General features: G+C 59.0%; 3 protein-coding genes across 6 annotated transcripts; 2 read left to right on the forward strand and 1 right to left on the reverse strand.

Annotated features, from left to right (window-relative positions):
• The first annotated feature begins 17 nt into the window (after positions 1–17).
• Positions 18–8,127, forward strand: FSTL3 (follistatin like 3). The gene is made up of 5 exons (XM_031604227.2): positions 18–168; positions 3,202–3,387; positions 5,426–5,641; positions 6,803–7,030; positions 7,143–8,127. Exons 1-5 carry the CDS (start codon positions 102–104, stop codon positions 7,193–7,195), a joined length of 750 nt encoding a protein of 249 aa, XP_031460087.2. The 5' UTR covers positions 18–101; the 3' UTR covers positions 7,196–8,127.
• Positions 8,128–10,163: 2,036 nt separating this feature from the next.
• On the reverse strand, positions 10,164–11,930 carry PRSS57 (serine protease 57). 2 transcript variants are annotated; one of them, XM_090125990.1, is made up of 5 exons: positions 11,792–11,930; positions 11,560–11,677; positions 11,240–11,384; positions 10,695–10,955; positions 10,164–10,616 (listed from the first exon to the last, which is right to left on the reverse strand). In XM_090125990.1, the coding sequence occupies exons 1-5, from the start codon at positions 11,844–11,846 to the stop codon at positions 10,329–10,331; spliced, it is 867 nt and encodes a 288-aa protein (XP_089982116.1). In that variant the 5' UTR covers positions 11,847–11,930; the 3' UTR covers positions 10,164–10,328. The 2 variants fall into 2 exon arrangements, with proteins under 2 accessions (XP_089982116.1, XP_089982115.1); XM_090125989.1 differs by having other exon boundaries at positions 11,524–11,677; positions 11,792–11,927.
• Positions 11,931–12,861: 931 nt separating this feature from the next.
• On the forward strand, positions 12,862–27,414 carry PALM (paralemmin). 3 transcript variants are annotated; one of them, XM_031604225.2, is made up of 9 exons: positions 12,862–13,049; positions 20,133–20,181; positions 20,887–20,967; positions 21,076–21,206; positions 22,214–22,337; positions 22,469–22,490; positions 22,820–22,882; positions 23,774–23,905; positions 25,116–27,414. In XM_031604225.2, exons 1-9 carry the CDS (start codon positions 13,045–13,047, stop codon positions 25,667–25,669), a joined length of 1,161 nt encoding a protein of 386 aa, XP_031460085.1. In that variant the 5' UTR covers positions 12,862–13,044; the 3' UTR covers positions 25,670–27,414. The 3 variants fall into 3 exon arrangements, with proteins under 3 accessions (XP_031460085.1, XP_089982071.1, XP_031460086.1); XM_031604226.2 differs by lacking the exon at positions 23,774–23,905 and having other exon boundaries at positions 12,866–13,049; XM_090125945.1 differs by lacking the exons at positions 22,820–22,882; positions 23,774–23,905 and having other exon boundaries at positions 12,864–13,049.
• Positions 27,415–27,736: the final 322 nt, after the last annotated feature.

Here is a 27,736-nt window from a genome sequence, read left to right on the forward strand (position 1 = left end):
TATAACGCCGCCGGCCCCCGCCGCCGCCTCACAGCCAACAGGTCCCGGAGCGTCCCGGTCGCGTCCCGTCCCGCCGCCGCCCGGCCCGGCCCGGCCCGGCCATGCCGCTCCGGCTGGCTCTTTGCCTGTTCGTCCTCTGCAGCCTCGCCGGCGGCGACGCCGCTCACGGTAAGAAATCTCGGGGCGGGGGGGAACGGGGCAGCCGCGCCCGACGGGAGCTGATGAGCCGCGCCCCGTCCCGTCCCGTCCTGCCGGCAGGTGCCTGGGGCGGGGGCAGGGGCGGCCCCGAGTCCCGGCGCCGTTACCGGCTTGTCCTCCGCTTCGGTCCGATCCGTCCCGAGCTCGCCGGTGCTGGCTGAGGGCTGGTGCTGAACTTGGACCGGGAGCGTGGCTCTGCTATCGGTTCGGATCCTTTCCGTCCTGTTCGTCTCTGTCAGCGTCGGTTGTGGGGCACAACAGCGGGCAGTGAGCGCCCGGCTGGGCAGCGTGACCTCGGGACGGTGCCATGCATCAACCCGCTGTCCCGGTTCCGGCAACCGAGGGCTGGAGGTGAATTCAGCCACTGGAGCTCCTCATCCTGCAGAGGGTCCCGCAGAGGATCTCACTGCTCGTGGTGCATCGAGCTGTGCAAACCACTCCGCTAAGTTGAGAAGGACTGGGAGCCACGGCCAGTTCATGGGTTGGGTGTGGAGTTTCCAGCTCCAACCCCTCCCTGTTCAGATGACTGTGCTGGCAGCTTGTACGGGCACTTGTTGGCATCCAGGCAGCTTGGTGGCCATGTGGGGAAACCACAGAGTGCCTGGGCTTAGTTGAGACCCCTGGGCTGCAGTCACGCTTCCCAGCCCTTCTCAGCCCTGCTGTGCTCAGCTGAGGCTGCTGCCTGCCAGCTCCGCTTCTGCAGCACTGCTGGAGTTTCCATCTTCCCCTCCGCACGATCACGTTTGTCTCCATCACGCACTGCCAGCATGGGCAGGGAGCTGCACTCCCCCGCAGCATTGCATTGCCCCAGAGGACAGAGGGGCTCTTATGAGATGCCCAGGCGTGCTGCAGCCCTCAGAATCACGGGCAGCATTGCCCCACACTGTAGGATTTCCTCTCCCTGCTTCACAAGGTCCCATTCAAACACTGAGAAGCCCCAGGTGTGAGCGCTGTGTGCTACCTCTGGCTTGAGCCCGTATCCTGCAGATTGCTGCAGGTAAGAGCATGGCAAGTGTTACAGCCAAGGTGCCAGGGAAACCCAGAGGATGGGGTGCCAGGAGAGCCCCCACACATCCTGGGGCACGTCCCACTTCCCTGCTGTCTGCTGCTTTGGGTATGTGGGTACGTGCATGGGGATGGAGCAGAAGCTGGGAGCTGCAGGGTCTGGGGAAGGTGCTCAGTGGGACTCAGCCCTGTGGAAGTGTGAAAGCAGCTCCTGCTTGCACATGTCACAGCTGCCCTCTTGCTCAGCCTCCCTGCGGTTCCCTGTGAGCACTGGGGTGCCAGGACCTGAGCCATCCCCTGCTGCATAGCTGTGTGCTGCCAGATGTGTTCACAGCACAGCCCAGATCCCTCCTGCCCATCGCTGCTGGGGCACTATGCTGCCATGCAATGAGGGAATATTGGAACCACAGTGCTGGGGTGAAGGCAGGAGGTTCCAGTGCATGGCATCCAGGGAAGGTTCACATTTTCATATTTTGTTGGCTTTTCTTAAAAACATACCAGCAGCCAGCTCACTTTCTGTTGGCGATGATTCTGCAAATGAAGCAGCCAAAGATCCCTGCTGGGATGCTATTAGGCTTACATACTATCTCCTGGGCTCTGGAGGCACCAGGAGGTTGCTGAGTTTCACTGGGGACCATGGGACCAGGCAGGGTCTGGCTTTGCTACCATGCTCCCACTTTCCTGGCACAGCACACATCGTGTGATGGGAATTTCCTGGGCTGTTTCAATGCAGCTCCTGGCTCCATGCCGGCTCTTCCATGGAGGTCTCTCCCCGTGGGCATCAGGCACCCGTGAGCCGTGGAAAAACCATGGAGAACTTTGAGACTGGGAAGCTCTAGGCTTGCAGTGTGCATGTGGGCAGGTGCTGTTGGCATGAGCAGCTCCTGCCTGCTGCTGGCAGTGGGAGCAGACCCAGTAGTAGAGTGAGCTTGACCTGGGGCTGCATTCTACTCTGCCTACTGTTCAGGCCATGCCTGGCCTCCGGCTTCCCCTCCAGCAGCACCATTTGCAGTGCTCAGGCTGCTTTTCTCACAAAAAAACCAGCAAACTTTATGCAGGGTCCCCACACTGGTGCTGGGATGCAGAGGATGTCGGTGTGGGTGCCCACAGCTGCAAACACGGCTCCATGTGCCAGCACCCTGCATCCCGCAGTGTTAGCATTGCTGCAGCCCCAGGTGCTGCAGGTGCTTGGCTGCTTCTGGGGAGCTGGGTAATGTAGGGGGAATTGGGATGGCAGGATATCATGGAAGAAAAATTGGGCTTGAAAGAACCATTGGATAAATTCCTGGAGGGTGCAGGGCCACGCTGGCACCGTGCTGCACTCCAAGGTGCCCAGATGTGAGCTGCTGGATGCTCACAGCTCAGGACCAGTGGGGTTTGCTCCATCCATGCCCACCCTGATGGGTTCAGGTCCTTGCAGGGAGCTGGAACCAGCACACCAGCATTCCCTTGTGGAATTCCAAAGCGAAATAGGGCTGGGGGAGGTGGTGTGGGGGATGCTGATGCCTTGTGGATGAGCCTTTGCTTTGGAGGAGAGCAGCTCCAGCCCCGTGCTGGTGTCTGGCAGTGGGATCCAGCCCATCCCCCAAACCCTGTGCACATCTTTAGCCATTTAACAGACCTCAAACGCAGCTAATGAGAACATAAACCCAAATAAGCGTCAGAAGAGGCTGCTTTGCAGAGGCGGAAATTGCAAAGGAATCACTCACAAAAAAAAAAAAAAAAAAAAAAATAGTATAAATGATTTGCTCATGAGGTTAAGGAACAAACAGGCTTTTGACTCAGTGGGATCGGATGCTGCTGGGCTGGCCGTGTCCCAAGGGCTGTGTCAAGTGCCCTGCTCACAAAGGCAGAGTGTGTGGGGCTGAGTGCTGCAGGGATGATCCCTCCGTGGGGCTCACGGTGCTGGGCAGGGGATCCTAAAAGGTTTTGAGGAGATGCTGTCTGCATGCTGGCAGGCATCACACAGTGCTACCCCATCCTCTGCCCTCCTTGCAGGTGGGATCTGCTGGCTGCAGCAGGGGAAGGAGGCTAAGTGCACCATGATCCTGAAGACAGGAGTGACATGGGAAGAGTGCTGTGCCAATGGCAACGTGGACGTAGCCTGGTCTAATTACACCTATCCAGGCAACAAGATCAGCCTGCTGGGCTTCCTGGGGCTGGTGACCTGCCATCCATGCAAAGGTGAGTGTGGGGCTGTGGGATGGGGACAGCAGTGGGGCTGAGCTCTGTGCTGGGGGTGGCACTGAACCCACAGCTGCAGGCAGTGCAGCAGTTCCCAATGCCTCTCTGCATCCCCAGATGTGTTCCATGGTTTGTGGGGCAGCCTCCCCCCCCAGGTAGGTCTGCTGTGACAGAGTGGGGTTGTGTGCCATGGTTGTGGCCATGAGGTGCAGGGCTGAGCTCAGCCAACGGATTGCTGGAACTGCCTGACCCTGCTGCCCTCTCCAGCTCTGATCAGAGGGAAACTTCTTTTATTTTATATATATATATATATATATATATATATATATATATATATATATATTTTTTTTTTTTTTTCCACGGGAAGATGCGTTTCTTCCCCTTTGCTCCCCCTTCCTCCTCCCTCCCATATGTGTGAGATGGCTTTATATAACAGACAGTTCCAAAAATGGAAACCCTCCAGCTGTGAGTTCCAGGCCCTCCAGATGTTTTGGCACATGCCACAGGCACGGATCCCCTCGCAGCACTTGCGTGGTCGTGTGAGAACCCACTGAGGACCTGCTGACCACAGGAATCAGGAGCAGGTCTTTGGAAGGTCACTGAGTTATTTGCTTAAAGAGGGGTGGGGAAAAAAGCTCTTAAGAAAACAACTCCTTCCAGTGCCTCCGAGGTCCCACTGCAGCCCCATGCAGCCCCAGTGCTTGAGGTTGGATTCTGTGCCCTGTGAGACACATAGCAGGTGCTCAGCAGGGATGGGGGCATGCAGAGCAGCCCATAGAGGGGCATTGTGGCTGCCCAGGCTCTGCGAGTGGGACCTCAGCACAAAGGTTCCATGAGGAAAATGGGAAAGCTGTTTGGTCTGGAGCTGGGTGGGCTCCCCAAGCTGAGGGCTGGGTGCTGGGGGGTTGCTCCAGGAGAACTGCAGCTGGGTGCTGCTCTGTGGCTCTGCTAGGAGGTGAAATTCCTGGCTGTCCAACCCCCCTGGTGCCAGGGCTGGGGCTGTCAGGGATGGATGCTCCTGCAATGGGACGGATGGACCCCATGCAGTGTGCACCAGCCATGCTGTGCCCCCCTCAGCGCCATTCAGGGCAGGCTCCAGCTATGGAAATCAGAGAGCAAAGCAGGAAACTGCCCGTCTCCCACCGGGGAATTTCTCCTGGGAACGTGGGCCAAACAGCCAGGGGATTTCCCCTTCCCCCTCCTCCCCTGGCTGTCTCCCGAAGTGACCCGGTTGCTACAGGGAAATCCCCCTTCTTTATCTCCCTGCTGACATCTTCCCAGCACACACCCTGTCTGCAGGAATCCCTCCTGCTCTGGGGTGAAGCTCAGGCTGGGGACGGCTTCCTTCCCTCCTGCTGGGTGTGATGGAGCTGGGTCCTGGTCCCTTAACCCCAGGTGGCATCTGCAGCCATCTGGAGGCAGAGATGAGGGGCTCCCAGCCCTGACCCCCCCCCCTGCAGGCTGTTTTCTCCCTGTCCTTTGCCCTCAGGGACGCAGTGGCTGCAGGGTCCCTTTGAGCCCTGTGCTGTCCCTGCAGGGAGGCACCCAGGGGACAATGCGTCCATCTGTCTCACTGGGAAGCGGATGGGATGGGGGGGATCTGCCTCTCTCTGCTGTGACCTGCTCTTGTGTTCAAGTCACGGAGGCCTGGAGCAAAACAGGGCTGGGTATTGTCTGATTAAAGTGGAGCTCTTGATTGCCCAGACAACTCGCAAAGCCCAGTTCCTTCTGGAGGATCTGGGGCCTTACAGAGATAGATTTTTTCCATTGCATAAGAAAAAGAAATGTTTCCTTCCAAAAAAATAAATCCGTAGAAATGAATTAGCTGGTGCTGATCTGAGGGCCAGCTCTCTGGCTGGGTTAAGTGTTGGATGATGGCTCTGTGCTGCAGCCAACGACCTGCTCCTCCACAGTGCTGAGCAGATCCAGATGCTGCTGCGAGCAGCGCTTCGTGCTGCTGGGGCCCAGGGGCAGCTCCAGGTAACACTTCATGGGTGCTGCTGTAAGTAATGCTTTTTCTGCTCCCCTCTGTCCCCAGAGAGCTGCGAGGGGGTGGTGTGTGGCCCCGACAAGGTGTGCAAGATGAAGCACGGGAGGCCCCAGTGTGCCTGTGCCCCCGATTGCTCCAGCCTGCCCCGCAAGCTGCAGGTCTGCGGTTCTGATGGCTACACCTATCGCGATGAGTGCGACCTGCTGACAGCCAAATGCAGAGACCACCCCGACCTGGAAGTGATGTACCAGGGCAAATGCAAAAGTAGGTTCTGCCGTGTCCCCCTGCTTTGCCTCCCATCCCCTGCCCCGTGGCTCTCGCTGATTCCAAGCTGCGTCTAGGAGGGAAAAAGGGATGAACAGTGATGAGGTCCCCAAATTACACAGCTTGGCAATGATGATGAGAAGCTATGCTGCTTTGTCATGTTGTGCCAGCACGTCAGGTCACCATCCCCACCTCTCCTGTCCTGCACAGCCAGATCTCTTTGTTAGCCTGGCCATTTGGAAGCTGGTCCTGCCCTGTGCCTTGCAGACAGAGCTGCCTTTGCAGTTTGCTCCTCTCCCATGGGAACAGATCTGCAGGCTGGGTTTGCTCTGCACAGGAGCCAAGCGCAGCCCCCACCTGCATCTCCCTGCCTGGGGTTAAGTCATGGCTGAGCTCTCTGGCCCCGCATCGCCCTCACTGCAGGGTGGAGCAGCAGAGCTGGCACTGTGGCAGCACAAACCGGGCGGCCAAGGAGCTGCTTGGGATGCTGGAGCAGCTCATCGGTACGATGGGGGATTCAGCTTCGCTGCAGCTGGGGAATAGCAGTCCGTAAAATGTCACTTCCAAACATCGAGCCCCTTTTTTGTTGTTTTGTTAAAGAGAGCAGTAATCCTCCTCTGCCCTGCCAAGAACTGTCAGAATTATTATGATTATTTTCGCCAGCCCTCCTCTCTGAAATGCTTTGCCTGTCAAGCTCTGGACTGCACAGTAAAATTTGGGGCAAGAAATGTGAGTTGCAAGCTGGGAGTTGCAGATGCCAAGTCTCCTTCCAATCCAGCAGGAAAAATAGAGGGAGGAGAAGGGAAGGCTTCGAGCTGTGTTTACAGCATCCGGGGAGTACGGTGGGTCTGCTGTGTCCCAGGGCTGCTGGTGTGCAGAGCCCACAGGACCGTGTGCATGAGCTCCCTGCTCTCTTATGGGGCTCAGAGCCCTCCCCAGGTCCTGATCTGCCCTGCTCCCTCTTTAAGTGCCACTCATCCTGGCCAGGTGCTGGTAGCCAAGCCAACTTGGGCACAGCAACGAGGATGTCAGCTCTCCATCACGCATGATTCCTGCTTCCTCATTGCTTCCTGGGTGCAGTGACCGTGGCAGTGTGATGCTGAACTTCACAACTCGCTCTAGCTGAGATGCTGAGCTTCAGACTCACGTTCTTCCCTTTAGAATCCTGTTCCAGCGTTGTGTGTCCCGGCACCCACACCTGCGTGGTAGACCAAACAGGCAGCGCTCATTGTGTGATGTGTCGAACGGCTCCATGTCCAGAACCAACCAGCCTGGATCACTCTCTCTGTGGCAACAACAACATCACCTACCCATCAGCGTGCCACCTCCGCAGGGCCACTTGCCACCTGGGACGCTCCATCGGCGTGCGGCACTACGGGAGCTGCTCAGGTGAGCAGGATCAGAAACGTGGTCATCAATGGGACTTTGCAGATCCGTCCCCTCCCCCTTTTTACGCTCACTCATTTTTCCTTTTCTTTTTTTTTCTCCCACCTCCTTCCAGCCTCGGCCAGGTTCTCCCTGGAGACGGATAACGCGGAGGAGAACTACGTGTGAATCCTTCCTCCTCCGCGAGGCTGCGGTCGGCAGACAGGGGCATTATGTGTATACTGTACAAAGCATATACCTGATATTTATTAAGATTAAAAGATCCTTATTTATATCTGTATGCTACGCAGATGCAGAGGGACGGCTCCTGGCCGTGCCTGCTCACATCCCCTGTGCTGCTCCGGGCATCAGGGGAGCGCCTGCACTGCCGCACCCCCCCATAACGTGTCCTTGGACGGCCGCCCCGGGCCTATTTATTTTTGGATTGAATTCTTGGTACTCTGCTGACGTTTCTGGCCAGGACCTCGGGGTCGAGTGGGAATCTGCTCTTTATCTTTCCCCGGAGGGGTTCAGCCCCAGCTGCCAGCAGCACGGAACGGAGTGCGGAGCTGCGCCACATTTGAGATGGATAGATCTCTATTTTTCTATGTCGTTTTTTCTCCTGCGGTTTAGAGCGACTGATTGCATTTAGGTTCTTCCCAGCCCATCAAGACCCGGCTTCCAGCTCTTCTGGAGGCAATACTGGAGCTGCTCCGAGGTGCTCCAGTCCCCACTCCCAGCACTGCTGCTGCTTGTCCTCCTTTACCCATCCGTGGCCAAACCCACATGGAAGGCAAAGGGCTGCAGGGATGCTGGGACATCCAGCCCCGCATCCCCTCTCCCTCCCAACACCCTCTGTATTTATTTTAACTTCCTCTCTCTCTTATTTTTGTGCGTGCGTTGTGATCTGTGTACATACCATCTCATCTCTGACACCTCGCCTTTATATAAATACCGTATATATAATATATATAAATACCCTATTTTCTATTTTTGTATGATTGTGTTCTGATTGCTGAGACAGGCGTTATAGGAACGTATACATTTCCTATTCCGTATCACTTAGGAGCATTTTATGACTGTGTTACGATTCGGATTATGATTAAAAAAGAATAAAAGCTGCTGTGGTTCTGCTTTTGTTGCACTGCTCCGTGGCCATGGAGGCTCCTGCAACCCTGCATTGGAGGAGCACTTTCCCCTCTGTTACCTGCAATGGAAGCTGGCTGGAGGGATCTGCAATAAATTGGGTTTATAACCTCAATTGGGGCAGCCTCACCCTGGTAGGGTAGCAGGTGAAGCCTCAGCTCAGCTCCTGCTCTGTGGCTGCACCCGCCTGGGCCACCACCACCACATCTGTTTCAGCTTTGTGTCGTGGTTTTTCCACCCCAGCCAAGTCTGTGAGCAGCAGCAGCAGCAGAGAGAAAGGAAAGGGGAGAGAGAGAGAGAGAGAGGCAAAAAAAAAAAAAAAAAAGAGCAATGCAAATCAAATGTGTTCCTAATATCAGTGTGTGCCGTAAGGGTTTGGTATTTCACAAAACAATTCCTGCCATTAATTGAGTCCTGATGTGCAAAGCGGAGGCGCGGGAGCTGGGTTGCAGCCTGCAGCGTGGCTTTAGTGGCTCCCAGGGCAGTGCTGCTGTGTCCCCAGCTGTGTCCTTGTATGCGTGGGGATGAGGGATAGCACAGCTGCACTGCGCCCCTGTTTGTGGGATGGGTGTTGGGAAGCAGCCATGGGGCTCAATGGGGCTCTGCAGCACTCGGTGCCATGCAGCCCAGGTCTACAGGAGCTGGGGTGGCTGCATGTCTGATCTCATGGCTCTGGTGCTGACCCACGCCATGCAGCAGGCATGGGCTGCAGCAGTGACATCAGCAATACCAGTGAGCAAGAGATCTCAGCTTCCAGAACTGGCTCTGTGAGTCAGTCGTCTCCTTTCTCCAATGTTTGGGTGGTCTGGGGTGAGCTGGGACAAACACACCAGCATCATGCACACCCTGGGGCTGGCAGCCCTGCTCTGTAATCATCATCCTCCCAGGGGACCCACAGGGACCTGAGGTTCCCCTGGGTCTGGCAGCCTGGCAGCATCCATCCTCTCTCTGCTGGGCATCCCAGGTGTCCCCAAAGCCACTGCTGGGCTCCCTGCTGCAGAGACCATGAGGGCTGCAGGCTGCTCTCTGGGATCAGCTCGGTGTGCTGGCCATGCCCTGCAATTTGTGCCCTGCACCGCTGTCTGAGGGATGACCTGTGCCATTTTGCAGAGTGCCAGCAATTGGCAGATAAACAGCTGGGAGCAGGGAATGGCTGAGCTGTCCCCAGGGCTGGCTGCAGAGCTGGGAGAGAGTCCTGTGCTGTGTGTGTGTTGGCAGAGGTCACACTGCTGCTCATACACGTTTCTGGGTCCCTGGGGTCATTGCTTGGCCCCATCCCTGGGAGGTGTGCAAAGTCAGAGCCCTACAGCAGCATCCCAATCCCATCTGCCTGTAGGGGTGAGAGCAGGTATGCTGGGAGCTGATGGCTTTGGGATGTGGCTGTTCATATAACGTGGAGATCCCATGGTGTGATGGGGAAGGGGTGGTGTGGGATGGGATGGGGCTGCTGAGATGCTCCATGGGTGACAGTGCCTGTGTGCAGATCCTGGCTCACAGCAGTGCCTGGTCCTGAGCAGGGTCTGCTCCTGCTCTCCTCTCTGCATTTCCATTCATGGAACCCCAGTCCTGGGGCAAGCTGGGCTGTGGGGTAGCACCAAGCCCACGATCCCAACAGGGCACTGTCCATCCTCCCAGCACCAACAACAGGCAGCAGGGGCAGGACAGGAGAAGGGACAGCTGGAAAAGGCAGGAGGTGGGCAGCAGCTGCCTCGGGCAAGGCAGGATTAAGGGTGGCCTCAAACAGCACTTCTGGGATCAGCCACCCAAGGTGGAATTAAAGGGGGCAGGGAGCTGGGGTTGAGTTCTGCAGGGCTGTGAGTAGGTGAGGCTGTCCCTCAGTCTGTCCCTGCAGGGTTTCTGCAGACTGTGGCAGGATCAGGGTGAGCTTATGGTGGGGTGGAGAAGGGGAGAGGGTCTGTGGGGTTTTCTCCTACACCAGAGCTGGGCTGGAGCCCCATCGGAAGTGGAAGTGAGATGGGTAGAGAGAGAACAAATAGACAGAGGTCTGGGAATGAGGTTTTATTTAGAGAGGAAAATGGTGATGCAGCAAGGGGGGAAGTGAGGCACTGGGGTTCTCTGTGCAGCTGGGGGGATGCTGAGCTCTTCATTACCATCAGCCTCCCGCATTGCCTTGGAGCACGTAGGGAAACTGAGGCAGGAGTGATGAGCCCTGGTGTCAGTTCCCATTGAACATCAAAGCCTTTGGAGCTGGAGGGGGATGTGGGAGGCCTGGCTTTCCCCACCCCGCTGCTCCTTGGTCCCCCCCTGCCTCCTCTGGGCCCGTTTTATGCTTCTTCTGCCCATGGGGCTGGCGATGCCTGAGCACAACGCGATGCACCCAGTCGATGTAGTTGGAGATCCTGGTGTAAATGTCGGGGTACCGGCGGTCCCCACATCTCTCCCCGGAGAATGAGACGACACCATAAACCTTCCCCTTAAAGACCAGGGGTCCCCCAGAATCACCCTGCGATGGGGAGTGGATTAATAGCAGCCCAACGGGCCGGGAAGGCTGGGAGGGTTGGGGTGGATGCGTGGCACTCACCGCACAGACGCCCTGCAGCGTGGCATTGCGGCTGGCCCCGCACAGCATATTGCCTGAGACACGGCCCTTCCATAGGGTCTGACACAGGCTCCTCTTGACAATGGTGGTGTTGGCTTCCATCAGCTGAATGGGACGCTCGCCGTAGTTGGAGATGTCCCCCCAACCCACCACGGAGCAGAGGGTGCCGGGTTTCAGGTCGATGTGTGGCCGGGGAAGGCGGATGCGCTTCACGAAGGCGTTCAGCGTGGCCGTGTGGTTCAGCTGGGCATGGAGTTTTTGGGCATGGCTCCCATCCTCTTCCACACAGATCCCAAGGAAGAGACCCTCCCTGCTGCTCCTGGGCTCCTAGCCCGGTTCCCACTGCCCCACTGAGCCCCCAGCGTGCTCCCATGTCCCGACCTTTCCAAATGGAATCAGTGCGCACCGGAGGCTGGGGGTGCCCGGAGTGCGGGCATCATCCATCCCGGGGGCAGCGCTTCTCCGGAGTACACTGACACCTAGTGTCGGTCCCCAGCCCAGCCCGTGGCACCGGGAGCGAGGCTCACCCTGAGCAGTCGGATGTCGTTGTCCACCGTCCGAGGGTCGTAGAAGGGATGCGGGATGGATTCCTCGACACCGAACTCCTGCTGGGACTCCTCGGGCTGCTCCAGGCTATGCGCTCCCAGCACCACACGGACGGAGGGGTTGCGCCTATGGGGGAGCTGTGAGGAGGGATGGGAGACCTCGGAGAGGGAGAGGGGACGGGGAGCCTGGGGAGAGAGCTGAGCAACGGGGGTTTGCTCCAGGGTGAGGATATCCATGTGAATGGGACCCGGGGGAAACATCTCACCTGGGAACGGGGCAGTGGGCAGCTGTCATCACCCACCTGGGCCACACCAGGAAGCCCCCACAGAAGTGCTGCCCGTCCATCTGGATGGAGGCGATGAAGGGCCGCGAGTGTGGCACCACTGCCTTTCCCCCGATGACCCAACTGCTGTGAGCACCTGGTGGGTGCACGTGGTCACCAACCAGGGTGGGGTTCGGACACCCAGCACTGCCCGTGAACGCAAAGTCCCCAGCATTGCTCCCAACCCTCCCAGCTGCAGCCTTCCCATCACCTGTTGGACCCAGCGCAGAGACCCCCAGGCTGAGGATGAGCAGAGCAGCCAGCATGCTGGTGCAGAGTGGGCCACCACCACCTCCTGTGAGGCCACCTGAGGCTGGGGGGGGGGGTTAAATAACCCTGCAGGGTGGTGCTGTGGGCACAGCCGCTGTATGGGCACCGGCGGATACCCCTCTGCTTCCTCCTCTCAGTATTGCTGCCTTGTGCAATCATTTTGAATGGAGATATGCAATGCTAAGGGGGGTTGGTTTTGCTGTCACAGAGCTGTGGGGGCAGCTTGGCCTGTGGCACTGCCTAGCAGCTTTCCCTGGGGTGGAGGAGAGGTTGCTTGCTGGGAAAGAAGGAAGAGAGAAAGCAGTGTGGCTTCCCAGCCCGTGCCTGGTTGCTCTCATGCCTCGAGCTAACTGGGATGAAATCCCCCAAGGCACAGAGGGCGCAAGTGAGAACAGAGCCCCGCCGTGGCCCAGGGACATCTCCCAGGATGTCCCCAGGTCTGACGGCAGCTTGGTGCTGCGAGCTGTGCTGCCTTTTATCCCCACCAGCTGCTGCTCCTGCTCTGCATCCCCATGGGTACCAGCTCGAAGGGATGGGGGGTCGGAGAGCCGGGGTGTCCCTGCTGCAGAGCTGGATTTAAGAAGCTCTCGTGCCAATGGTGGGCAGATTTCTTAATCCCACCGTGGTTTGTGACTTGCCCTGGGCTTCCTGTGTCAGTTTGCCAGAGTTTACCCAATGCAACCGTCATCGGGAAATGGAGGAGCCGGCAGTGGGAGCAAATAACCCGGGCAAATAACCCGGGGGGGAGGAGTGCCGTCGGCACCCTCATGGCTTCAGGATGCGGGTGTCGGGAGCAAAGCCTTCTGCACCCCTCCTGCCCCCGCCCTCCATCCCCGGGGGGGGGGTTCGGGCAGCACCCGCGACCCCTCCATTGCGCTCCCCCCGATCGGGACCCCCGCACCCCTTTAAGCAGCCTCGGGGCCGCCCGGGCGAGGCGGCGGCAAAGAGAAGAGACGGGCGGGGAGCGCCGCGCCCCGAGGCCGGGTGAGGGGCGGTGGCAGTGGCGGACCGCGCCCGGCAGACGGAGCTGTGCGGGAGGCGGGAGCACCGGCGCGGCCCCGACATCCCTGCGCATCCCGCAGCCCCGCCGGGGATGCCGCCGCCCGCCGGGCCCTGAGCGCCGGGACGCCGGCGGTTGCCGGCCACGCTCCGCCACGCCTCGCCAGGCACGACCCAGCAGAACCAGCCTGGAAAATGGAGTGAGTACCGAAGCCGTTCCCCGCGGGACCCCCGCACCGGGCCTCGGGGCTCCCCGTGCTGCGCACCGCAGTGCCGAGGTGGGGGCGGCCCTCGGGTGCCGGGTTTCGGGACCCCCCCGGTTGGGTTGCGGGGACCCGTTGAAGGAGGGTCGAGAAGTCGCTCGCATCGATTCGCATCGCCGCTCGGCGCGGGGATCCCGCACCCCACTCGTGCGGCTCGCATCCCCCCATGCTGCGGGTCGGGGCCCTGAATCACGGCGCGTCCCCACACAGCGGGCTTGGAACCCGCACCGAGGGGCTGCGGAACCCCCGATGGCGATTGCTCAGACCCCCATAGTGCTCATACAGCCCCCCCGGCTCCAACCCCCCTCGGTTTCTGCCCTACTGCGGGGCGCCGAAGCGACCACCCGTGGTGCGTGGATGGAGGCCCCGAGCGGGTAGGAGAGCTGCGGGGCTCGAGCGTCTGCAAACAGCGGTGCGGGAGGCGGTGGGGGGGGGGAGAGATTGGGGGGATGGGATGGGAAGGGCGTTTATTTTTCTGTTTTGAACCTGTTGTTGCTGCTGCGTGTAGCTGGGGGCGAGTGGGTGGCTGGGAGCCCGCGGACCCCTCCCTCTGAACGCGGTGCCGAAGGGCCCGGCTTGGAGCGGGGATTACAACCCCCTCATCGTGCTGGGGAGAGACCCCTCGGGAGCTGAGGAATGCTCCCTGACCTTCTTTGTGTGCTGCGGTGGGGCCCTGCCCTGCACGGTTGGAACCTGCAGGATCGGAGCTGAGGACGGGGCTCTGCAGCCCTTTGCTTCTTTTTGCTTCTCTCCAGCATCTCCTGGATTTGGCACTGAGGTCTTTCCAGGGGAACCCATCCAACCCAACCCAGGGGTTATTGACTGTCTGCTCCTTGTGGGCACCTTGCCCTGCGCTGATTAACCAGCTGCCTGCTAACGAAGCACTGAGTGCTCAACAGGCTCAGACCATCTGCCATTTAGCCCCAGTTTGGGGGAGCCCCAAAGGGATGTTGGAGGGCTTGGGGTGCTTGTTTCCTCCTGTCAAGGCTGGGCCCTGGTTTACTATGCTCAGATAGGGGTCTGGGGGGTGGAAACGGGGTGGGGGTCAGCTCCTGGGTGACAGCATAGGTGACAGCTCTGCTCCTCTGTGCTGAGCCCCTCTGTCACTGGAGGCTGTAGGATGGATCCTACTGGCTGGTTGTCAGCAGGGGACAAGGAGTCCTTCAGGGCTGTGTTGGGGCTTTTGTTTGTGTGCTGGAAATACCAGATTGTTCCTTCTTCTCGTGACTACAGACCCTGCTAGGGAAATGTGCCCTGAAGGTGAGAGTGTGGGGCTGAGCAGCAAAGCAGAACCAGAGCATGCAGAGTTTCTGTTTGGGCAGCTTTGGTGCAGCCCCTTCTGGTCGTTCAGGTTTTGGCTCTTATGGAGATGAATCTTGAGATTTTGGGTTGGAATACAAGTGTAAAAGTCGGTGGTGGTTGAAATGCTGACGTGTTTTCCCTGTGTGTATGGACAGACCTGCAGCCCCAGTGCTCCTGCATGGGGTTTCACCAAGGGTCGGGTGTGCTCTGTGAAATTCACACCCTTGTCATTGGGATGGGGGCTTAGGAAAGTCATGGGATGAGTGGGGTCCCATGGCCAAAGGCTCCCCAGACGTAGGCCTGGCTCTGTGGTTGCTGATGTGTGCTGGGAAGTGTGTTCCTGAGGTTGGCTCTTGCTTTCCCTTGGCTTTGGCAGCAGCTGGAGGAGGGTGCTGGACACCAGGAGCTGCTGCTGCCAAAGGAGGTTTGGTTAAAAGCTTCTGGCTCTTACAAAAGGCTCTGCTGGTCCCATCAGGGCTGCTCTTATGTCTTCTGCTTCTCCTGCTAGTGTTGCTGTTGAGTAGCTGGAGGTTTAGCATCTCCACTTCTGGCTGCTGATAGCTCCTCCTGATATCTTTGCACCTTGCTGTTTCTTCCTTGGGAGCCAGCTGCTCTCCTGGTCCTGCCCTCTCCATCACTCCAGCTCTGAACAGGAGCCTCACAGAAGGGGAGAAGGGATATTTCTGCCCTTAGGGTAACCTGGGGCACTCCTTTTGGGGTGGGACTCGTGGTCCTACACTCCCCTCGGTGCACCTGTGTTGACATGCAAAACCCAATGAAGCCCTGTTCCCAGTGTTCTGGAGGAAGCCATAAAACCTGGCTGCAGACAGCCACACAATGGCACCTGGGGAGCAGGGGCACAGAGTTCAGGAGTGCATGAGGTGGGGAAGGAACTGAAGCAAGATTGGGTTTCCTTGGGAAACTGCTGCTGGCATTCCTTGTTCCTGGCCAGAAATAGCCACTTACCCCCATGCAGGGGAAAGGGAAAGGACGTGCACAAGGGCTGGGGTCTGATGGAGGGCGGAAAGCTCAGGGCTGGAGGCAGAGGTGGATTCAGGAAGCCTGAGCTGAGTCTGTATTTACTGCTTGCACCCGTCTGTGAGGCAGCAAACCCCTTGGGCCCCAGACAGAAGCCAGTCTCAGGGATGAGGATGAGTCCTCAGCAGCCCTGGAGCTGCTGTCGGGGTGGGGAACAATGCTGGCTGTGCTTTGGCAGGTGTTTCCTGGTGCAGAGGAGCTGGATGGAGGCTGGGGACAGGGAGCAGAGCTCTGGGCTGAGTGTCCAGGCAGGACTCTGCACGTGAACCACATCCCCATGTATTCCATAGAGCCTCGTGTGCCCCGGTGTTCATGGCAGCCTTGTAGGACTGGGGATACAGCCAAAGCGACCCCAGTGATGGCAGGACCTGAATTCCACATCCCTGGGTTGGTGCTGGAGCTGCTGGGCTGCTGGCCTCAGTGGGTTGAGTGCTGCCAGGTGTGGGGAGCTCTGCTTCATTCATAAATCGTGTGGGTGTTTCCTCGTGGAGCCTTGCTCCTCTAACTGGAAGGGAGCTGGAAACCCAAGTGTTTGGAGGGCACTTGAACCATTGTTTGAAAGATCTGTAATTTTCCAATCAAACTCCCTCCTTGAGCCTCTGTTCATCAAATATTCAGAGGATCCATTTTCTCCTGGCACTTCCAGCCCACGTCTCAGCCTGAAGAATCAATCAGGCAGCTCTGCTTGTTCTAATGCATCCTGCATTTTTTTCGGGAGCCTGGGGCTGCCATCTCCTCCTCCCACCTCATCTCCTCCCAGAGCAGCCACTCAGGATGGGGCTGTGCAGGCAGTGGAGCTGGTGTGGCTCAAAGCAAGCAGCTGGGGGACCTGGCATCCCCTTTCTGCTGCTTGCTTCCCAAGCAAAGCTTTATCCATTCCCTCCTGAGCCTGCTGGGAGGGATTTGCCTTTACTGTCATTCATTGCTAGACGTGGGCTGTCCCTCTGATCTGCACCCCGCTGTGAGCAGCAGCACATCAGGGGCTGTAGTTTCCCTGCTGCAGCAGCAGCACTCTGGACCCAATTTCTCTGGGGTCTGGCTTTTGGCATAGGAACAGTGGTGTAAATCAGTGCTGCTCCCTCTATTGCCACCCGTGCTGCCACCAGCTGTACCGGTGCTCATCTTCCCAGGGCTGCAGGATGGAGTTTGACTTGGGATGAGCCCTCTCCCTTCCTTCTCTTCTGTCTCGGAGCTGAGCTGGTGGGAATGGAGCAGAGGTCGGGGGGGGGGGGGGTGTGGAGGAGCAGCTTGAAACGGCTCTTCACACATTTGGATGAGCTAATGGGAAAAAAACAGAGGAAGGCAAATAAACATTATTGTTTCATGTCAGGCGGGGAGGAGACAAAAGGTCATGGGCTTCCCTTGTGATGGGAGGAAACAGCGGCATCAGCAGGGCTGGAAAGAGCTGGAGAGCCCAGGGAGGGAGCACGGGGCGTGCATGGGGTGTGTGTGTGCTCACATGTGGGTGTGCAGCTCCATCCAAGGGCTGCTGCTGCAGGTGTGAGTTCCAAAGGCTCGGTCCCTCCTGCATCCCATCTCATCATCATCTCTCGTGCCACAGCCACGCAGTGCATCAACAGCTTGAGGAGCTGCCCTGGGATCGGCGGAGCTGAGACCTGCACACACCGGGCAGAAAAGCATGAATCTATTTGCAGGAGCTCACGAGACCTGGTGAAAATAAGTGGAGGGGGGATGAGGGCGGATCTTTTCGGGTGTCTTTTCTGCCTTTGTGATTCACGAGGAGGATGGTAACCGTGCACCCGGTGCCACTGGGGTCACCTTTCCAACCCTTCGTAGTATCCCGGCGTAACTTGGAGCTCACACCGGCGTGGCTGCGGTCTCCCGGGAGCCTTACAGGTTCCGAATGCCGGTCCGGCTCCGTCCCGTTGTCGCGGCGGTCGGAGCGCAGCGCAGCGCATCGCGCATCCCCCGGCCGGGTGCCGTCTCGTCCGCGTTGCCATGGCGCTGTTGCCATGGTGACGTTGCCATGGTGACGTTGCCAGGGCAGCCGCCTCCCGGCTCCGTGCATCCGCCGGCCCGGCCGTGAGCTGCGGGAGGGAAACGGAGGGAGGTGCGGCCACTCCGAGCTGTTCGAGCTTAATCCGAGTGTGGGTTCCCACCCCCAAACCCGCCCGGAGGCTCTGATCAGCCCCCAGCCTCCATCGGAGCACGATGGCTGTAGGATCCCTTCCATCCTTCCATCTCTTCACCCCATCCCCACGTGCACCAGGCTCAGGCTCTGCCCCTTTTCTGTCTCTCAGGATATTAGGGTGATGGAGAGGTGCTGGGTTGGGTGCGTGGAGTTTGGTGCTGATGCGGTGCAGTGAGGGGCATCCAGCCTGTTTTGTGTCTTTCCCTGGGCCAGGAAGATTTCTGGCTTTCTCCCCGGGAATGCAGAAACTTTAGCAAATAATGGAAAATAAAGAGGATGGAGGAAGAAAAGCAGAACAGAACGTTTCAGGAACGCTGAAAAAGCTTGGATCAGTCGAATAGTGCGAGATCCAGGAGAGAAAGAGGCTTCATTCCAAAGCCCTCTGAGTCTGGGATGTGAAAAGCTGGGCTCAGAGGGCACCACTGGCTCTGGAACAGGTGGATGCCCTGGCATGGGGCACCCTGAGGCCATGGGCTGCTGCCAGTGTGGTTCCACAGCCCCTCCAGTGTGTGGAAGGGCGATGGGGAGCCAACGAGTTCCTCCCTGCAACCTCTGTGCATGGAGCCATCCCAGCTGCCTGAGCCCAGGGGTTACTTGAAGTCCTGGATCTCACTCTTGGAGGGGGAAGGGGAATGTTTCACCTCTTGGGCTGCTGCCTGTGGCAGGGTTAGAGCCGTGACGTGGGTGTTACAGGGCCTGGGGATTGCTGCTGCCTGCCTGCTCTGCAGCCCTGACATCTCCCTGCTCGGTGCGTCTTGTTTTGTCATCAGTTCGTCACAGCTCCATCTCCAAGTTTTGCAATTTGAAACCAATGCTGTTGTCCTGATGGCTTGGTGCAGGTGCAGGGCAGAGCCATTGAGGGTGAGGAGCAGCACATGGAGCACGGATGGGGCTCACAGATGTTCCATTGGGCGCAGCATTAGGATGGCAATGGGGCAGCTGATGGCACGTGTGCTCAAAGCATCACAGCCTCACCTCAAACTGCCCCAAAATAAGTGCAGCACTTTTCCCATCGCGTTTGTTTTGCTCTCAATTTCGTTCTCTGCCAAGAACTCTGCGTGCACAGCACACATGGGCAGCCCCAGTGCTGGGCTGGAGCTGAGCCATGAGCATAGAGGTGGTGATGGTGGGTGGAGGTCACCGTGGGGCGTCACGCTTCTCACTTTTCCATCAGGAAACATCCCTGTTGTTTTTGTGGGGCTTTCTGGAAAGTGGCAATCATTTGCACGCCGTGAAAACGTTTTGCTTGGGGTGGGAAGGAGGGAAACAGCCTCAGCACGGCACCGCCCGAGGGGGGGTTGGAAAGAGATGCATTGATGGTTATCGTGGGGTGCTTTGGCCCTGAGCTCTGGGTGCTGTGCTGGTCCCCTCTGAGCTCACAGCCTGAGCTGCTGGCACTGGCTCCTCACCAATGGCTTTCCCTGCTGTGTGCTGTAGATACAGCACTGCCATGCCTCCCTGTCCCCATTTACCCCAGTTGAACTGGGAATGTTTTGGGCCACCAAAGCCAGCAGCCCTGAGCTGCGCGGCCACTGTAAGGCAGGGTTGTCTGCTCTGCCTTTAATTGAGCATCGCAAAGCCCTTGGGCCCAGCTGGGTGTGTACAGGACAGGATCTGCAGGCAGTGTGTCCTGCTGTCCTTCCAGCCTCGGTCACCTGGCTCCAATGATCTCAGCCAGGGCAGAAACTCCTGGGAGATGTGAAAATGGATCTGCACTTTATCACCGCCTGTAGAAATTAAACCAAAGAACTCTCCCTGCCACCTCCTTCTGCTCAGCATCATCTGCTGGAGCAGCTTCAGGGGTTGGGGCTGGAGCTCCTTGCTGGGTTGTGCAGCCTCTGTGGTGCCCACACTCCACGTGCTCAGGAGCCCCAGAGTTCACCCCGCTTTCTCCAAACCCCATTCCATGCACCCACCCACCCCTTCCCAGGCTCATGGGAAACGAATGGCAACCAGCCATCGCCTTACAACACCTCTGAGCCTCCTGCCCCAATTACCACCGCAGTTAATTGCTTCGTTAGCATCACCTGGCACCCAGCCAGCCTGCTCCTCTCCCATCAAAGCCTCCCCAGATCCCCCCCCCCCAGGCAGGTGCCTGCAGCTGGTGCTGGGTAGCACAGCTGGGCCACGCTGTGCGTGATCTGTGTGTCTGTCTGTGCGCACAGCCTGGAAAGGTCAGTGTGCAGGAAAGGTGTCAGCAGCCAAGGAATAGGCTTGAAATGGAAAGTGTGAGCCAGAAGAGCGGAAGCAGCCAGAAGCAGTGCTCCTCTCCAACCTTTCTGTCGTGGGCTGTCAGCAGTGCTCGGCCCCAGAGGAAAAAGGAGCACAAAGAGGATCTGGGTGCCAGGAGGAGATGCGTTGGGGCAGCGCTCGGCTTCAGAGCAGCAGAGGGAAGGAGAGGAAGCAGAAGGGAAGAGCCTGGCCTTTGTCTGCGCGCTCTGTCTGGCTCCACAATGTCCCCATTCACACTCCCCACATCTCCCTGTGCGGGCGACTGCTCTTCACAGCTTCTCTCTGCTCTCTTGCAGGGCTGTAGAGGCCAACACCCTTCAGCAGGAGAGGCTGCAGGCCATCGCGGTGAGTCCCAGCTGGGTGAGAGGGTGGCACCAACACAGCGATGCCCTCAGCCCAATGGCAGCTCCTCCAGGGCTCAGTCCTGCACCCAGGGCACAACTGGCAGCCGGGTTAATTCATGAAGAATTAATGAGCCTTGAGTGGGAAGGAAATGAGCGTGAGGGTCTCCCGTGCCTTCTCCCAAGGGTTGAGTGCTGTGTGTGATGCAGCTCTGCAGGGGATGGCTGCCCCATAGCAGCTTCCCTGCTGCCCCATAGCAGCTCCCCTGCTCTCTATAGCAGCTCCCCTGCTGCCCCATAGCAGCTCCCCTGCTCTCTATAGCAGCTCCCCTGCTGCCAGCTCCCAGCCCCGCGCGCGCTATCGGCTGATCTGTGCCTCACAAAGAGCAAATTGTTCTGGGCCAGAAGAGAAAAAGAGAGGGTGACGCTTCCCTGGACTGGGACAGACTCTGCTAAAGCAATCTGGACCGAACCCAGGATGTGCAGCAGAGGGGGGGGGTCGGGGAAGGGACCGCCTAGGGCTGTTTTCCCCTCGCTGCCCGGCTCACGCTTAGCAGGTCCAGGCTGGGGAAAGGTGACATTTAGAGGCAGGGAACAGCCCATGCTCTGCACCCTCTCTGCTCCCAGAGGTGCTGGGATGGAGGTTTCCCCCCAGCAGTTTCCAGTGCTGTCCCAACCCTGCATTGACCCCAGCTCTGTGTCCATCCAGGAGAAGCGAAAACGTCAGACAGAGATTGAGAACAAAAGGAGGCAGCTGGAGGATGACCGGCGGCAGCTGCAGCATCTCAAGGTGAGGATGATTCCTCCCCCCTCCCCAGGGATCCCAGTGTATTGCAGGGATGCGTTGGGACCCCCAGCAAAGAGGGTGGTGTGATTGTGACCCTCTGTGCTCCCCCAGTCCAAGGCTCTGCGGGAGAGATGGCTGCTGGAGGGAGCCCCATCCTCTGCCTCTGAGGAGGATGAGGCGATGAAGAAGCAGATGCAAGAAGATGAGGTGAAGACCAAGGAGCTGGAAGAAACCATCCAGAGGTAAAACGGGCTTTGCACTGCCCAGCAGCACTGCAGGGCTGGCTCAGGCACGAAGGGGCCTTTGTTTTGGTGTAATGGTGCAGTGCATTCCTGTGGGCTCGGAGGGAAAGGGGCATTTTGTAGGGTGATGTGAAGCAAAGGGAGGGGGACAGTGTGGACAGAGGTGCACTGATTCACATGGGCTCCAAGCTGCAGAATCCCTGCTGTGTCCCTGTGGGGCCACGTGGCTCTTGGTTGGGTTTGATGGTCAGGAATGAATGGACTCTTGTTTTTCCTGGGAAATTTGCACAGGGTTAATGAATCTGGGCACAAAACCTGAGTGAAGTAACACTACTCCGTGCCACCAGTTGTTGGCACTGTGTGTGATGGGTTGGGCTTCGTCACTACGTGGGATTGGCCTCAGCAAATTCAGGTCCTACAGATGCAGGTCTGGTCCAGAGCTGTTCCAACAAGTGGAAAGAGATGCTGAAGGCTGTGATGGGGATGTGCCCAGCTGAAGGGCTGCTGTAGGCAATGCAGCCCCTGCTGCACATGGAAACAGGGACATGGAGAGAGAAAAAGCAGAGAGCCTGATGGACCAGGGGGGTTATTTTGTGCCTTCCCTACAATCGCTGCCAGCACTGATTCTGGTCCCCAGTTTGGAGCTGGGCAGGACTGGTCTCCCTGCAGAACCCCTGCATGGCTACGCTTGCAGGGCTGCAGCAGATGGAGGGTTTATGTTCACACTGTCACAGCAGGGTGGACACTTGGCTGGGTTTGGTTTTGTTTTCAAGGTAGCAGCAGGTCTGGTTGTTTTGGCACAGGTTGGTGAGAGGGGTGAATCCCGTGAGATTCAGAGCCCAGGGTGGGAGATGGAGCTGGAATCCTCATCCTGACAGCACTGTGCTGAGCTGTTCTGAGGCTCTGTGTGTTCTCAGTAACACAACCCCAGAGCTGGGGATTGCATCTGAACCCTGCAGGTCTGCTGTGGTCCCAGCACAGCCTCACATCCCCTGATTTTCCCTCAGGCTGGAGAGGGAGTTGGAGTCACTGGAGAACAGCAGCTCTGCTACGTCTACCAAGGAGAACCTGGCTGAGGTGGTGGCACCAGCAAAGGAGGAGAAGGCAGAGAACATCCCCAACGTGCAGAAGGTGGGCACAGCTGCTCTCCTGCAGGATCTGGACGAGAGGGGGTGAAGCAGGGCAGGGATTGGGGTTGGGTGTGCAGAACAGTGAATGCATGGTGCATCCACAGCTCGTGTCATCTCTCTTCTGTTTTGCAGAGTCCCCTGGGCACAGCCATAGGTAGGTGACACTGGATGCTGAATTGGTGGTTTTTCCCTCTTTTGGGGCAGCAGGACCCTCGTGCTGGGCTGGGAGTGGGCACCAGCAGGACTGGGCAGGGGAGCAGGGCGGTGTCATCCCCACATCCCCATCCCAATGTCCCCATCTCAACCCATCCCCACATCCCCATCCATCTCCCCGTGATGTCTTGTGGCTGGGGGACCCCATCCATGTGGTAGCCATAGAAGAGGCCCCATCCACCCCAGTGCCCATCCCAGGGTACATGGAGCACACACGGATAGCTGGGCATCATTTCACCTAAGTCTGCCACTTCTCCTCTCCGTTCCCAGCTGAGAAGAAGGTCTCCAGCAGCCCCATGAAGGCGGTGCAAGGCACTGACATGATGAAGGCAGGTACGTGCCCACTTCCACGTGAGGACTGCTCCCTCCTCCCGCCCTGCAGCACCTCTCAGCTCTCTGCCTTCCATGCACAGCCCACCCTCTGCCACCAACGATCCCCACCGCTCGATGAGTTTCCGAGCCTGGGGCAGAGAATGTCATTTATTTGCCATCAGATGGTTCATTTTTTGCTGGAAGCCTGCGGCTGGTTCGCTGTTTGGGGTCCCCACTCTTCTCCCTCTGTTCCATGTCTCTGCTCTGGTTTAATCCTTTCCTCCTGCTCTGTTTGCTGCTTCTTGGTGCGAGGGAGCAGAATGATGTGGGGCCAGGGCTGGGGGGGGGCTGCCTGAGCTTGGCAATGGGAGCAGTTGGGGCCACAGAGCTGCAGCCAGCTCTGCTCCTGGAGAGGTTTGCTCAGATCTGTCGATGGCTCAGAGGAGAAATAATTCAGCTTTGGATTTTTGGAGCAAAGCATCACCAGGATGAGGTGACAGGCAGGGAGCTGAAGGAATGATGCCCAGGAACGGCCGTCCCATGAAGCGCAGTGCTCACCCTCAGTGCTGCATCCCACCAGCACAAGCCTGGCTCCACACTCAGGCCTGACAGACAGACGGATATGGTGGCCACCTGCCTTAATGCCCTCTGGAGCAAAGGTGGGTGCCAGCCTGGAGAAGGCAGCACCTGTGGAGGTAAGGGGATGCCAGCAGCTCCAGGACAGTGATGGCCTCGTGGGTCCCCATAGGAGGGCCATACCTGGGATGTCACATCTGCCTCTGCCTTCACTCCTCCTCGCTGCAGCCTGCTGCCTTGCTACCTCTGCTGAGCACTGCACCGCACCGCTGCGCCCACCCGCTGCTGCTCGGGAGCTGTGGGGCTGTAATGCTCACTGTGCTCTTTGTGTCCCAGCCATGTACTCAGTGGAGATCACGGTGGAGAAGGACAGAGTGACTGGAGAGACCAAAGTCCTGTCCAGCACCACGCTTCTCCCCCAGAACCACTGTGTGCAAGGGATCAAAGTATACGAGGATGAGCTAAAAGGTACGGCGGCCCCATCCTGCACCTCCAGCAGGATTCAGGAGCAGAGGGAAGGGGATGAGGGACCAGCTGCCAAGCATCCCAGTGGGCAGCAGGGTGAGGAAGGGCTGGAGCAGCTCCTGCTGTCCTTGCTGGCTCTGTAGGGCAACATCTTGTGCCCCATCCCACATGGTGTGGAGCCATTCGATGGCGTGCACCGTCCCAGGGGCAGCACATCAGTCTGTGCTGCTGGAGAGCAGAGGATTCATCACATCTGAAGGCCCAGAAGTGCATTCCAGCAGCAAGGGAAGGGGCATCAGCACCGTGTTATCCCGCTGTCGTGGGCACCTCTGTCTGGGGAAGGGAACAGAACTGAGCTGTTGGGGCACCCCGTGGCTCCACAGTGCCCAGGTTGGCAGCAGGGAACCTGTCCCCAGGGTGAGGAGAAGACACAGCTTTAGGGGAGAAAACACAGCTTTAGGGAGCGGTGCCTGCTCTGGGGAACCTGCTCAGATGGGGCTGGTGGAACCAAGGGACAGCTGTGTCAGCACTGAGGACCGACGTCAGAGCTGAGGAACGTGTCCAGGTGCTGTGCAAACCCTGGGATCTGTGGACTGAGTGCATCCCCAAGCGAGTGGCAAAGCACCACAGCCGGTCCTGCTCCGCAATGCCCTCCCTGGGGAGGGAGGGACCTTCATCACCTCCGTCACCTTCATCACCTGTATCAGCAAAGTGAGACCCTGCACTGCCTGGGGTCCCGGCACCCCCCCAATCCCAGGGATCAACTCAGCATTGAGCAACCTCGGAGGGCAACCCCAGCCGTGCCACATCCTCCTGCTTATTATCTACTGCTCCACCGAGTGGGTTCTGCAGCTATTGCACTGCTCATCACATGATGCTCCAGGTCAAGTGGAAAACGTGACGGGCTGGGTGCATCCCTCACGGTAGCACTGTGAGCACCCAGCAGCACAGGACTCTGTCCCTCCCATGGGCACTGGGATGCACTGCAGCCGGGTGCTCAGCTGTGGTTGGCGGTGGTGTTGGTGGTGATGTGCTGCAGAGCGCTGCCACAGCCTTTACACCGCACTCTTTTGAAGCTCCACAGGTACTGAGGGCTGGGAGCAGCCCCTCAGGCATTGCTGGAGCATCGGGCAGGGGTTGGGGGTGGTGGGGGCAAGCCCCAAGCTTCCCTCCTGTTATCCCCCCCCTCACCATCCTCCTCTTGTCCCCGCAGTGGTGCACGCGGTGAGTGCCGAGGATGGAGCTCTGCAGAACGGAGCGCAGCCTCTCAGCTCCTCCGAGGTGGATGAACTCCTGCACAAGGCGGATGAGGTGACCCTGGGTGAGGCCACGGCGAGCGGGGAGGCTCCAGGCAGTGCCGCATCCAGCCAGAAGGCAACGCCACGGAGGGAGATCACAGGGCTGCAGGCGAAGCCGAGGGAAAACTCCACGGAGGGTGCGGAGCCGAGCCGGGAGCAGCCGGTCACCATGATCTTCATGGGTTACCAAAACGTGGAGGATGAGAACGAGACCAAGAAAGTGCTGGGGTTGGAGGGTACCATCAAAGCCGAGCTGGTGGTGATCGAGGATGCTGAGAGCAAGCCAGAACCGGCGAGCAAGGACCACGCACCGCCCAACGGCACCGCGCTGGAGCCGGCGGCCGCCCCGCTGCAGGGGGACGAAGTGCCAGGCGGGCAGAAACCAGGCACCAACGCCATGGAAGCCAAGGAGGCTGAGCCAGACATGGACGCGAAGAAGCAGCGCTGCAAATGCTGCACGGTGATGTGAGACCCCCGCCGAACCACCCCCCCCCCGAGCCCGCTCCCCGCAGGACACAGGGTTATTGACCGGACACGGCGCCCTTCTTGTTTTTCATAAGAACTGGGGAAATCCAACGCGGTGTTTGGAAAGCGTTCACCAAACGGCAGCGCATCGAGGCCACGGCATCGCCCCGCCTGCCCCACACCCACTCCGTGCACACCCCTCCAGTGCTGCGTGTGATATTTATTAGAGACCCTCCCTCTCCTTTCCCCACACCCCCCGCCGCCCCTTCCCCACAGCCCTGCCCACCCTGGCGCTCTCCTGCTGGGACGCCCGGGAGCCTTCCCTCCTTCCTCCAACTATTTCCCATCCACCATCGGAAGACGGCGGCAGCCAGGAGGGCCCGTGCCCACCCAGCCCTGCGTGGCAGCTCTCATCTCTTCACTTCTGGCACTCATTTCTTCAATCCAGCTCCATGCTGTTGTCTGCGCTGTGATGCTGGGCCAAGGACCGGGCACAGCTCCCCCGGCGCTGGCACCAGCCTGGACCCAGCTGTGCTCTCCTGAAGATCCCTGCCCCGATCACACAGACACCACCAGGTACCGATGTCACCACCGCCGCTGCTCCACGGCCGTTCCTCCATCCTGGTGTTGGATGCTCAGCTGTGTCTGGGTGCCCACTGCCCACCCAGGGGTGCGGGTTTGGCAGCCAGAGGTGGGGCAGCTGCAGATCCCAGCCCACAGGGATGGGATGGGAGCTGGAATCTGCTCACAGTGCTCAGCAGCAGTGGGACGTGGCTCAGCACCATGTGCCCTCTTGCCACGGCTGAAGCTGCCCTGGCAGCTTTGCAGAGCTCATTTTTCCAGCACCTCTGTCAGATCCCCAGCCCAGCTCGCTCTGGGCTTTTTGTGCTGCACCCAGGTGCTGTCTCTGTGCCAGTGGTGCAGTGAAGGACGGGGTCACAGCTCTGTGGCAGCTGCCCTGCTCCCTGCCCTGCGCCCCAGCCGCCAGCGGGGATCTCACTACCAGCACCAGCGTTTCCTCCCCACTGTGACCTGCTGGGGCAGGAGGAAGGGTGCGGGGCCTCTGTGGGTGCTGAGTCCCGTCTAACCCCTGGGTGCTGCCCTCAGCCTCCCCAGGACAGCCCCATTGCTGGCCCTAGGATGAGGTGCTTGCTGCATCCCATGCTCCACCAGCTATTGACGGGCACGAGGCTGTGCTCTGAGCTGTTTCCACATCCCTGAGTTCTGGCCAAAAGCCTCCGGGAGAGGTGGAACCCCATGGGGTCAAGAGCAGAGCCTCTGCTGCCTGTTGTGGGAGCCACCAGCAGGGACACAGCCCTGCAGTTCCAGCACTTAGGTATGGGGTGCTGGGGAGATCTGCCCCACTCATCCCTGGGGATCCAGGTCCCCAGCGGGGCTGCATGTCACCTCCTTCCATCCCCTCCTTGGGTGCTGACCGCAACTTAGGGCCCCTCCCACCCTCAGCACCCTCTGCTCCTCGGTCACCTTTGGGCCCAGCACTGACCCCAGGCAGGAGCAGAACCGGGCCCTGCAGGGCTGAGGCTGGGGGGCAGCAGCAGTGAGGACCTGGCCGTGCCCCAGCCCCAGCCTGCAGAGCCCCACATCATCCCCCCCAGCTCAGCTGAAGTGCACTTCCTGCGCTCCCGTGCTTTTTACCTGTGATGAAGCCGTTTGAAGTTTCCCTTCCTCCCCACCCCCCTGTTGTTTGTAAGACACCTGAACCAAGCAAATAAACTGTGTGAATAACCAGCCCGCTGTCTCTGCCTCTGACTGGGGAGCAAGCCAACCAAAGCACCCTCAGCTGTGTTCAGCATCACGGGGGGGGGTTTGAAGGGGCTGGGGTGAGGGTGGGGATGCTGGAATTGGTGATGATGGGGATGATGGGGATGGGACATCCCATTCCCACAAAGTGCCATGGAGAAGATCCATCAGCAGGCTATGGAGCACATCTGGCTCTGTCTCCCCACTCCCCTTGTGCAGCACTTCCCTCAGCTCAGCACGCTGCAGGCACGGTGAAGCTGTGTTGGGTGGTCAGAGCTGTGAGCAGGGCTGTGGGACATCCCCACCGGTC

The sequence above is a fragment of the Phasianus colchicus genome, chromosome 28 (genome assembly GCF_987193195.1).
Source record: "Phasianus colchicus chromosome 28, bPhaCol1.hap1.1, whole genome shotgun sequence".
NCBI classification, from domain to species: Eukaryota; Metazoa; Chordata; class Aves; order Galliformes; family Phasianidae; genus Phasianus; species Phasianus colchicus.

Coding starts and splice junctions, on each gene's coding strand:
- FSTL3 (XM_031604227.2), top strand. CDS start 102: ATGCCGCTCCGGCTGGCTCTTTGCCTGTTCGTCCTCTGCAGCCTCGCC. Junction 3,388..5,425: donor GACCTGCCATCCATGCAAAG/GTGAGTGTGGGG, acceptor CTCTGTCCCCAG/AGAGCTGCGAGGGGGTGGTG. Junction 7,031..7,142: donor GCACTACGGGAGCTGCTCAG/GTGAGCAGGATC, acceptor ACCTCCTTCCAG/CCTCGGCCAGGTTCTCCCTG.
- PRSS57 (XM_090125989.1), bottom strand. CDS start 11,846: ATGCTGGCTGCTCTGCTCATCCTCAGCCTGGGGGTCTCTGCGCTGGGT. Junction 11,678..11,791: donor CTCTGCGCTGGGTCCAACAG/GTGATGGGAAGG, acceptor TGCACCCACCAG/GTGCTCACAGCAGTTGGGTC. Junction 10,617..10,694: donor CGCTGCAGGGCGTCTGTGCG/GTGAGTGCCACG, acceptor TCCCCATCGCAG/GGTGATTCTGGGGGACCCCT.
- PALM (XM_031604225.2), top strand. Junction 22,491..22,819: donor TCCCCTGGGCACAGCCATAG/GTAGGTGACACT, acceptor CTCCGTTCCCAG/CTGAGAAGAAGGTCTCCAGC. Junction 22,883..23,773: donor CACTGACATGATGAAGGCAG/GTACGTGCCCAC, acceptor TTTGTGTCCCAG/CCATGTACTCAGTGGAGATC.